The sequence below is a fragment of the Sciurus carolinensis genome, chromosome 12, assembly GCF_902686445.1.
Source record: "Sciurus carolinensis chromosome 12, mSciCar1.2, whole genome shotgun sequence".
Classification (NCBI taxonomy): Eukaryota; Metazoa; Chordata; class Mammalia; order Rodentia; family Sciuridae; genus Sciurus; species Sciurus carolinensis.
The window spans coordinates 1,192,642-1,204,106 of NC_062224.1; the positions used below are offsets into that span (position 1 = coordinate 1,192,642).

Consider the following 11,465-nt stretch of genomic DNA (forward strand, 5'->3'; position numbering starts at 1 on the left):
GCTAAGAAGCAGAACAAAAGAGCTCTCCACAATTCCCACCCGTCAGCAGACGTGGAGCAGGCACCCAAGCACTGGAAAACGGGCGCCACAGAGGAGCGGACAGTGACGAGCAGGAGCGGCAGGTTGGACCTGGCCAGCTTGCCGCCCCATTGCTAGAAAGCAGGAGTGCAGAGAGGGGAGATGATGAACGACCTAGGAGAACACCCCAGCCAGCCATGCAGGGGCCGAGGACAGCACATTCCACGAACTCAGGAACCAGCGTGGCCTCGGGCGGCTCAGTGTCCCCCGGGGAACGACCGCACGGCGGCGCCCTCGGACTTGAGGACAAGTTTCCCATCCGGTGTCGTGGCCAGGGAGACATGGCCAGCGGTGTTGCCAACCACACGCTCTCTCCAGAACCCAGGGACATGGAGAGGACGGTGCCAAGACGGCTGTCCTCCAGGAGGAAAATAAGAACCGCAGGGCACCTGTCCCTCTCGCTGGGCAGCACGCCAGCACGGGCTCCATGGACTCGACCCCAGGCGGCAGGGCCAGCCTCCTCCAGTGCGTCCACAGGGGACGAGCGCCGAAGAGGCCTGCACTCTCAGGGTCCTGGTAGCACCCCGGCAAGCAAGGCCTAGACCTGGAAGGCCAGGACAGCGATACAGTGTCGTCCCTGAGACGACAGGGCGAGGGTCCAGAGGACCACCCGAGCGCCAGAACTCGTCTTCTTCCAAGAGTGAGGGTCGCTGCTTTCCTCGACCCTGAGAGCAAACCTACAGAGTGACCAGCTTCCAGTCCCAGCTGTCCACCTCTCCCAGCCGCAAAAGCCGCCACGTCCAGGTCCTGTGCCCAGTTTGTGCTCTAAGGACAAAAGTGTACAGTATTTGGTAGAACAAAGAGGAAGGCAGCGCCTCCAGCAGACACCGTCCCAACCTGTGAGGGGAGGGCCTCGGGCAGTGACTGGCCCTCCTGTCCTCTGGTGGCCTTGACCCACTCTATATAGAGGGCGCTGTGGCCACCTACAGCCCCTGGGCTCTCCCACCCCTGCACCACACCCTGTGGTTCTGCTCACTAAAGCCTTCCGGCTCCCACGCGTGCCCTCTGCACTGCTTGCCAGCCAACGGGTAGTGAGCGGTGCTGTGTGCAGGTGAAACACTTGATGTCACGGGCACAACAATCTGGGCTGCATTTGTGACCGAGGGCCGCAGATGGAGGCTGGGTACAAATGAGCATCAGAAAGCCAGGTGCAGCTGTGGTGAGATGCGAGGTGTGAATACAGGCGGCGCAGTCTCCGGCTCCTTCTCAGGCCACAGCACCCGGGAAGTAAGAGCACGTGCTCCGCTCCAGTGTTTACGGTCGACCTGCAAAGCCTGTCACTGACAAGGAACACCGGTAGGCTGACAGCCTCCAGAGCCCGCCGACCCGGTGCTCTTCCCCTGCTCTGTGCAGCCATGATGTTTGTGGGGAGGGGAGGGACACTCGTCCCAGGCCGAGGGGGCCAGCAGGTAGGTACTCTGCACACTTCCGTTCAGGTCTCACAAACCTCTTCAAGTCTGCTTGTTTTCAGATTACAAAAGAATCAGAAGGGCACACAGTTCAGTGGCTGAGCCAGAACTAAGCAGATCTGTCGGTCACACTGCCTCGTTACTACACCACCTAAGTGAGCCAGCCTTTGTCGCTAATAACTCCTCTGCCCTCTCCACCAGTCCACCCAGCTACATATCTTGGCACCGTTCTCCACATGCCCCAAGCTGGGCCAGACACACCAACAAGGCGATGAAGAGACACACGAGCAGACACGGTGATCTTGCGTGACAACAGCCCGTTTCCGCACGTGGTCACACGGGTCACACTCTGCTACACACTCAGCAGCTCCCCTACGGCGGCAGGCGGCACCTGACACCCCTTCCTCAGCAGCCAGGTGAGACACAGATGCTCAACAGTGCCGAGCACAACAGGACGGGCCGGGGCCGAGCGAGGGCGCTCCTAAGGCTGCTGGACTCCGTTCCCACCGCCATCTTCTCTCCCCAGCTGCCGTCTACAGAGCGTCCTGTGCTCCGCTGGAGGGCTGTGCCCAGGAAGATGCCGCCAGACCAAGGCCCACTGCGAACAGGGGCAACGTGCGGAACGGGTTCAGAAACAAAGACCGGCGAGTGACAACTGAGATCTTTTTCAAGAACATTTACACGTCTTTTTAATTAGATTAGCTTTACAAGCAGCTGGAGCATTCTTTCATAACCAACACTGCTTTCCAGATTACATGATTTCAGTCTATCCTGAAGTCTTTGCCTGCTATTGCTAAACGTCTGTGTTTTACAGCTGGTTAATGTGTTGAATAAAAACAGCATTATGAAGCTTTATCTTTAACCAGAATGAACACATATAGGCCACAAAGAATTTTTTAAATTTTGTTTTAAATAGAGTCCTGCTTGGTGACAAGTTAACAGTCCCACTAACATGAAATGAATAGATTATAAATGGATATTAAAGAAATGGCTATCCTGATTTCTTGATCTTTTCACAATGTATCTCCAAGAAAGTATATAAGCTTCTCCGAAAAAATATACAATTTAAGACCTGTCTGGCAAGCACAACCCACAGACAGCAGAATCTGATACTCTACACCTGCAGAGGTACACATCTGAATGACAGATGGGCTCCCAAATTAAAAGGCTGTTGCTGTACATCTTGAGGATCCAGCAAGCCTTCCACCAACACGGAACAGTCCTGCCAATGCTGCACCACAGTGCCCATGAGCTGGGGCCGGTGCCAAGACTCGCGCCCAGGCCAGCGCGGGCCCTTGCTGGAGAGGCGCGCTGAGGGTCTGGGGTGGAGGAGGGCGGGACAGAACAGAGCCCTGGGGAGGAAAGCACCTTTTCCCTCGAGCCCCCTGCCCGAGGTCACAGCTCTGGGCATCTAGTCCTCCGAGTTTACACTGTCAGTTTCTCTCCATTTTTTTTCATGTTTTACATGAACAATAGCAATCTTTTAATAAAAATTACTCAGCTTTCCATAGAAAAGGTCTCTAATTGAATACAAACTATACAGATGCTAAAATTGTCAGAGTTGAAATATACAGAAATATTTCTGTATACTCACATTTTGGCAAAGAAGATCAAGGACAGAGATAGAAAACCCAAGGGGCACGGTCTCACACCTAATCATGCAAAACAGGGACACCATCCTGTGGGCTTTGCTGAAGACCAGGGCAGGGACGCCGGTGGCACGCATCCCAACTCAGTCTTTAAGAGGTTGGGGAGGCCTTGTGATCTTGCAATATTCCCTCTTTCTCTAAAAAGTAAAAAAGAAAATCCATGAAACATAAAAATATCTGATCTTGTGTTCTTTGTTTTTCTAAGCTAAGCGTACATCTTTCAGTACTGGGAAGAAGGCCGCGTCATGTTTGGGGACCGCCTCAGTCGGCAGAGCGGCCAGTGGGTAGAGTCTGCAGCACACCTGTCCACCTGGACGCATCCTTCACCCGCTTGATGCTCTTCAGCAGAACCGGGTTCTCCCCTGCAGGTCAGATGGACCCTGGTGCCAGGGAGAAACACAACAGTAAACTTAGAAGGACAGTCAATTCGAGGAGAGCCCGGGGAGGAGTGGGATTGCACCGTTAGGACTAGAGGACACGCCTGAAAGCAGAAGAGAGCCCTTTATCTTAGGAACCCGAAGCTCGGGACACCTCGCGTCCTTTAGTGCCAGTCACTTTTGTTTCTGAAAAAAATCAAGTGAAAAGATAAACCTTCCTACTGTGCATTTTTTCTCGTGAGACATGGACTGCAGGTTACTTGGTAGTCAGTGGCAACTGCCTTACTGTTAGGTTTCACAGCGACAATGTCAAAGCACAACAGCAGCGATCCGTAAGAGTTCAGATTAGTGTAAGACGGGACAAGAAGGCAGTCTGGGCTTCCGGCTGCGACTAAAGTGCTCCTTCCCTTGTTTCCAGCCAAAAGAAATCGACTCTCAGTCACTGGACAATCATCGTGAGAGATCTTTTAGGGCAATATTTAATAGTACGGAGAGGTTTACAAAAATAGATTGATGTTATTTTGAGGAATAATACTGTAATTTTTTCTCATTTCAGTTTTGATAAATTGTACCTAGTCATACAAAAATTATCCCAAATTCAAACTTGATATAAAAAAGAGAGAGATGAAATGAACTCAGCTAGATGATAGATCTGGCAAAATATAAGAATGAAAAATTCCACGTAGGGCACTTATTCTCGTCCGGATGGAAAGCCGTCTTCCTTGAGAGCGCCTCCTCTGGGCGCCGCAGCGGCCGGCTCCGCCGCTCTTGCAGGTCAGAGTCACAGCAGAGCCTTCTGCTCCACGAAGCACAGAGAGCTGCTGGTTCCTTGTGTGACGCCCACCGCGTGTCCACGTTCCTTCCCTTCCGTTTGTCTTCGCAAGTTAACAGCAGCCAGAGTCACGGGGCGACGAGGGTGCTGCTGGTCAAGGTCGCCTAGACGTCCTTGCCGACAGAGTCAGAGGGCTTGTTGAGCTCCACCCGCACGCCTTTTTCACCTAGAAGGAAAAGAGGCACGCTTAGCTCGCGGCGCCTGCTGCTGCTTCCCACCCAGGCCTGACCTAGGCCAGCGCCTCAGCTGCCCTGGCTCTGCCCGGGGGTCCGTGGGGACAAGCACACACTTGGTGGCAGACCTCTGAGGGTGGAAGCACCCTCTACACAGAGGGATGACTCTCCTCCAGCTTGGAAAGCCATTTAGACTACTTTAAAATAGGAAGCAAATAATGGCTTTAAAAATACACAAAGTGTGTGAATGTTGAATTTCTACGTTCTGATAAAAGGCTGAAGTTGGGTTACCAATGGCCCATGAAGACACTGATCGTGATGTCCACTCTGAGCCCACCAGTGGAGAGGGCCAGAGACCAGACGGCCGCCTGGCACTAGGACCTGCTACTCAGCAGGGGTCCTGTGGTGGCGGCAACACCCCAGGGGCGCAGTGCGGAGTCAGCGAGCTGACCCAGCCTCGAGCAGCGGCCCCATGCGCCTGACCTCAGATGGGCATCTCACTCCACCGCCTCTGTGCTCACTTTCTGGGGCTCTTCAGAGCGTGTGCGTCAAAAGGAGAGATGTTCACTCCCTGCCAAGTGGAGAATGAGAGGAAGCCCAGGGCCTGGCACTGAAGAGGACAGTCGCAGAGAACTCGGCTTGTGTCTGGGTGACTTCCTCAGGCCTCTCTGCCCCAGTCTCCTAAGTTTGGACAGTTCTGTTGGGTAAGGGAACAGTGCAGCCAGGCATGCTGGCACAGGCCCGTAATCCCAGCAACTGGGAGGCTGAGGCAGGAGGACTGCAAGTTTGAAGCCAGCCTGGGCAACTGAGACCTGGATTCAAATTATACAAGATAAAAAGGGGTGGGGTGGGGGTGGGGCTCGGTGTCCAGCACTCCTGGGCCCAATCCCTAGGACCGCAGAAAGAGCCATGGGCATGGCTCGAATCCTTTCTTAGGGCAGCTCGGGGTCAGCGCTCCCTGGCACATGCAAGGCCTAAGTCGAATCCCCAGCACCGCACGCACGCGAGCACGCAGGCCTAGGCACACATGCTAGCACACACACAGAGTCGGCTTCAACTGACGGCATGCACGGCAGAGCCACCAGCCCCTCTGGGACGCTGCAGTGCACGGGTCTGTCGGTGGCCAAGGGCACGGCTGAGACCAGTGCTGTGGTTTGGGTGTGGTGTCCCCGGAAGCTCCTCGAGGGAGCAAAGCCACGCCTGGGCTTTCCCAACACGGCCCTGGCCACAGGTGTCTGCACCAGCGCTCCCGGGCCCAAATGACGTTACCTGTTAGATATTTTACTTTAGCTCTTGCTCGCTCATCTGCATCAAAATACCAAACAGTTATTGCGTACCTAAAAGAAAATTCAGAATAGGATAAGAATGGTCACAGTGGAGGACAGCATGTGGCCCGACGGGAGGTCAAGACTGGCCACGCCACTGCCGGGCCTGCCTGGATGGCACAAGGCGCTCGCGCCACATGGTGCCTCACCAGCAGCCCAGAGCTGGGGACGGCAGAGTGGGGGTTCCTGCCTCTCTCAGCCCCCCGTGGCCAGAAGCAGGCGCCACAGGACAGAGGGGTGATGCGGGCCTGCATGGCCACGCTAACAGGCAACCCAGGGCAGTGGCTGGGGTCCTCACAGTGCTGACAAGTTTTGGGGTCTCATCACATTGCAGCTGATGCCTGGAGTTGGCTGAACTCCATTTTTCTGAAGAAGTTATCTGGACTTATTTCACACCAGAATGACACGCACCTGGCTTATCAAGTCACCCAAAGCACAGTCACACCTGCTGGGAACACAACGGGACGTGTCCAGGAAGCAAAACATGCTGCACGTCCCCTTCCCCGGGAGGACACAGCCATGGGCTGAAATGACCTGCGGTTCCTGGCCAGTGTTCACGGGGAGCAACACAGGCCAAAAGAAGAGCAGCCAAGTGTGTCGGCCACGCAGTCAGAGGCATGCATGCACAGCAGAGCCACCAGCCCCTCCAGCTCGCTACGGAGCACAGGTCTGTCGGTGGCCAAGGGCACAGGTGAGACCCAGTGCTATGGTTTGGATGTGGTGTCCCCAGAAGCTTGCGTGAGACAGTGCAGAAGGTTCAGAGGAGAAGTTGGTTGTGAGAGTCTCAACCCAGTCAGTGAATCAATCCCTGATTAACCGAGTGGTAACTGAAGTGGAAGGGTGTGGCTGGGGGAGGTGGGCACATGTATCTGGAGGGTGGTCTCTCTGGCTCTCCGCTTCCTGATCGCCATGATGCAAGCTACTTCCCTCTGCCACACTCAGGCCATGACGTTCTGCCTCACCTCAAGCCTGAGGAATGGAGCCGGCCTTCTGTGGACTACGACCTCTGAACCCTGAGCCCTCTAATGAACTTTCCTCCTCTACAGTGGTGCTGGCCACAGCAGCGAGAAAGCTGAGCCCTGTGCCCTGCCAGGGCTCCCTCTCCCTCCTTCCTGCTGGCACTCCTGCCTCGCAGGCAGCCCTGATAACCAGCAGGGCTTCAGGTGTGCGATGCTGTCTACCACCTCATGGCTGGAGTCCTGGTACCTGGTCGCCTCCCCGGGAGCCCGTGCCTACCAGCAAACTCTGTGCACTGCCACCTGTCCTGGTGCCTTCTGGCCCATCTCCCCTGCAGTGGCTTTGGGAGTCCTGAGCCTTCTCCTGGGCTGCCCGCCCAGGCCCAGGTCTGCAGCGGGCCGCCTGCCTCCTCCACCCGGCTCCCTGTGGCCCTCCCTCCTGGCTACTCCTGGGCAGGGTCCTCCACGCCACCTGGCATTTGTTCACCACCCAAAATGCCTGTCATTTCTTCATCCAGGTGGGACACGAGCCAGCCAAACTCAGACTCCATAGAAAGGAAGGCCTACTGGCAGATCCTGGGTCAGGACGGGGTGGAGGCTGGGTTCAGCCAAGGCCAGGCATACAGCCTGGCCCTCATTGGTCTTCAGACAGGATGCCCCCCGGCCACACACCACCCGCTCGCTACCGCACTGCCAGGGGCAGCTCCCCACGCCCACCTCCCGCGGGGCCACAGCTGGGGGCGGCAGTTTAACCGGAGTGCGCCAGCAGGAGGGGTGTCCAGCAAACAGGACTGTCTTCTACAAATACGGACGAGAATGTCTGCAGAACCCTCTCTGTTCACCATCTGAACATCCCGAGTGAAGCAAACAAGGTAAGAACAGACGTTCGTAAGAATGCACTAAATGTGATCAGTGCAAACATGGAGTGCTCGCACTGCGACAGCCGCCACGCCCGCGCCTGGCCCTGCGTCCCCTTTCCTCCCACTCCCACAGTCACCTGATTTTTCTATTCTGTCCATTTCTCCACATGGTTCCTCTTTTTCGTCTCTTTACCTCCCTTGGAAACCTGCCTTTTACGTCCCTACCTTTCTATGCCCAAGTGAAATTTTCTCAGATCAAGGCACGGAGAGAAGTTAGCAGGCACATGCAGCAGCAGCCAGGGAGGCCTGTGCTTCCTGTCCTGCCCACAGAGAGCAGCTGGCACAGAGTCTGCGCAGTGCTAACCGGGAGGAACCTCGCACCGGCACAGAGTCTGCGCAGTGCCAACCGGGAGGAACCTCGCACCGGCACAGAGTCTGCGCAGTGCCAACCGGGAGGAACCTCGCAGCGGCACAGGGTCTGCGCAGTGCCAACCGGGAGGAACCTCGCACGAGATGTCTGATGTGAAGGAGGCCCTGGGAGCCAGAGGGACTCTGCAGGAAGTCCCGCGTCCACCCTGCCGTCCCCTCCCGCCCACCACACCCTGAGCGCGCTTTCGTGATGGAATACTACCTTGTAGCATATGCTGGTTGTACTTCATGAGGGTTGCGGCGGTCAGACCAGAAAAACAGCAGTCTATCAAATTTGGGTTCAATGTCAGCAAACTGGGCTTTGCCTTCTGGGAAAATCCGAAGTATGCCTCCACTTACCTAGGAAAAGAGCCACACGTGAGTGAAGCAGCAGAGGGGCTCCAGACTGCGCCTGGAGGGGAACGGCGACCTCACAGGCCGAGCGCGGAACGGACCACTCGTGGATACGCCCCCACCAGCACGGTGCAAAGGTGAGCGCGGCTTCCGGGTACTCAGGGACGCGGTGAGAAAAGCCGCCGTCGGGGAGTCTGTGCAGACTGCCGACACCCACAAAGGCCTCTGAATTCAAAAGCCCTGAAAGGACTCCTGAGAGTAGAGGCAGCGAGCTCGTCCTACGGCGTGTGCTCACGACCCGCTCAACGTACCCTCAACGTGAAGACCTGTCAAGACACCGATGGCTGGTCACCACCCACCCAGGGCGCCCTCTCTCACATAAACACTATTACAAAGTCCAAGGACACTTGCTGGAACAGTCACACACTTAGAGCCCCCTAGGGAAATGCACACACAGGCAGAGGTGGCTCTGCTCACTGCCACAATCAGGCTACTGGCTCCCCGTCCAGGCCAGATGGCACGTGATGACCGCCCTCAAGGCCACCCAAGGGACTACTCTTATTCACCTGAACACACCACGCTGGTCAGCAATCAAGTGGACTCCTCTATTGACCCCAGTGTTCACTGAGCGCCAGCTGCTCTGGGAGCCGTGTGGCCCGGGTAGAGAGCAGGGGGCAAGGCAGACAGGCCTGCCCCTGTGCTTCATCCAGCAAAACGCACCCCCCAGGGAGCAAACCCCCAAGGCCTGAGCCCCGGCAGGGGAACTTCCACGGCAGGAGGGAACTGCACCACCCGTGCAGACACACGACGCTGAGCACAGCAGCGCCCCGGGAGAACGTGCTCCCAGCGAGGATGCGTCCCACCTGGCTGGTCCCCAGGTGACGAGGTGCCAGCTCTTGTGACCCTGGCCTGCTTCCCTCGGGTCCTCTGTTGCTGAGTCCCTAGGCGTCTCGCGAGCCTCTAAAGAAGCTCCAGACTGGGACTGGGAATGCCTCCTCTTTCCAGGACGCTTCCCTCTGAGCGAAGTTGCAGGGCATGTGGCAGGTGCCCAGCAAGAATGCCTAAGAGTGGTGGCTGACGCTTCTGCTCTTCCTCGGGACCTCCCCTTCACCCGCTGTGCCAGTCCCTCTGCTGCACTATGTGCCCTCCAAAGGTGCTCGATCCAGCTCCCAGGACCATGGCTGCACCCTCTCCACCTCAGCGCCTGCTCACAAGGTGTGGTCTGCTCCACTTACAAAAATACCACAGGCTGCTTCCTGCCTGTGCATCATTTAAAACCAGAACGGCCTTAACCAGGTCATGTGAGATTAAAAGATTAGCCTGAGCACCTACCAAGATCCAGAAGTAGGTGCTGATCAACACGTCTCTAGCTTTCCGGTTATTCACAAAATCTAACCAGAACGTCAATCTTGGGGTTTTGCCTAAGGCCAGGCCCACTTGTTTGGTGCCCTGGGCTTGAGATGAGTTACCACATGCACTTCTGAAGGCCTGGGCAGAGACCACGCCTGCTGACATACGCCGCAGGATCTGCTTAGCAGGAAACTTCCCTCCACCCTGAACTTGTCCCAGGAGCGTCAGAACGTCATGGGAGCAACTGCAGCCCCGAGAGCACGCTCTACCGGGACAAACTGAAGGGAGACCCAGTTGTCCCACCTGTTGGACAGTCTCGCCCAGGGGAAGTGTGGATGTCAATACCGGTGAGAGCAGATGCTCCGTTGGGCTGCATACCTTGGCGTCCCAGTCCTTATTCAGATAGTATATGCACGTCACACATCTTCCATCTCCGTTTGGGTTATCAACGTGCCGAACGTAACCAGTCCCGTTGCCAGGGTAACAAGCAACCATGGCCTGCAATAAGGAAATGATTTAAAGTCCGTGGATGAACAGAAGGGATGTGAAACCGCTCCTCAGGCGCAGACACTTCTGCTCAAGTCACACTTTGTCGCCGCGCAGAGGAAAGCCTGGCTACCACGGACATAGAACGCAGGACAGCCGCGCTGTGGTGGACAGAACCCTCGTGCCCCATGGCGGTCCCGACAGAGCGGCATGGTGAGAGGGCTCAGCGCCCACGTCCGGACCTCCTGTGTACAGGATCAAGGCCAGGCAAGCTGTCCTGCCCCTCGGGGAGTCCTCCCTGAATTGCCTCAGAACACCCATTCATCAGGTGGGTGGACCATCCCAAACGCCCCAACGCTCTGGGGGCACCGGCTGGGGTGGGCACGATTCGGACAGTCACTCCAGGTGTCCAGCCCATCTGCCCATCTAATGTCAGTTATTGAAAAGAGAGGGAACCCATTGGTGTGCATCGGGCCCTCTTTAGATGGGAAGACCGTTTCTTGGCTCCCAGGAATCATCAGGAAGACAAAACGACGTTCAGGGTTACTGGTCACCCCTGAAGCCCTTCCTCGGTGTGTTATAGTCAGATCAGTGTAAAGCTTCCGAACGTTAAATGACTCGACTGTGACATTTAAGACGTTCGACTGCCCGGCCACACAGTGACTTGGTGGTAGCATCTCCAAGGAGCCTTTAAAACCCACTTCCCTGGACCCCTGACCCGCTGCTCCTGTCGGCACTTGCTGGTCACCCCACGTCACACCTCTGCTCTCCCTGACGCAGGCATGACAAGCCCCTCCTGGGCACTGGAGGCTGGCAGCACTGGAGATGGCAGGGGACCCAGCAGGCTCAAGAATGCGCGGGAGCAATGAGCCACATTGCTCGGCATCACCAGCCGCCAGAGCAAAGCTTGCGCGGATCTCCAACGACAATGACCGGAGGGCACTGGTGTGACAGCGAGGTCAGTCTGGGTGCCCTGGCGACTCAGGAACAGGAGCCCAGGCCTTCTGTACAGTGACCTCCTCTCAGAGTCGATTCAGACCCCCGCCCTGCGCCTCTCGCCAAGGAAGAAAGGAAAGCCCTCCCTCCGTCCGCACCAGCGCTGGAGCCACACGCCAAACACCGCAGACGCAGGGCCGGGAGCACCAAGACCAAGGGCGCGTGTTCCTTGGGGTGAGGCACCAAGGAAGCCGAGCCCTGAGTGAGAGGCC

At 56.7% G+C, this 11,465-nt stretch overlaps 1 protein-coding gene across 3 annotated transcripts in view; it reads right to left on the reverse strand.

Moving 5' to 3' along the window:
- Positions 1–3,974: 3,974 nt before the first annotated feature.
- The window catches only part of Egln1 (egl-9 family hypoxia inducible factor 1), a 34,026-nt gene continuing 26,535 nt past the window's right edge, over positions 3,975–11,465 (reverse strand). The window contains exons 2-5 of one of the 3 annotated variants that reach the window (XM_047520766.1): positions 10,150–10,269; positions 8,291–8,427; positions 5,788–5,855; positions 3,975–4,511 (exon numbers count right to left, since the gene is read on the reverse strand). In XM_047520766.1, the coding sequence (XP_047376722.1) occupies positions 4,450–4,511; positions 5,788–5,855; positions 8,291–8,427; positions 10,150–10,269 (387 nt within the window). In that variant the 3' untranslated portion in view covers positions 3,975–4,449. The remainder of the gene's footprint in view (positions 4,512–5,787; positions 5,856–8,290; positions 8,428–10,149; positions 10,270–11,465) is intronic. The other 2 variants (XM_047520767.1, XM_047520768.1) reach the window with 2 other exon arrangements.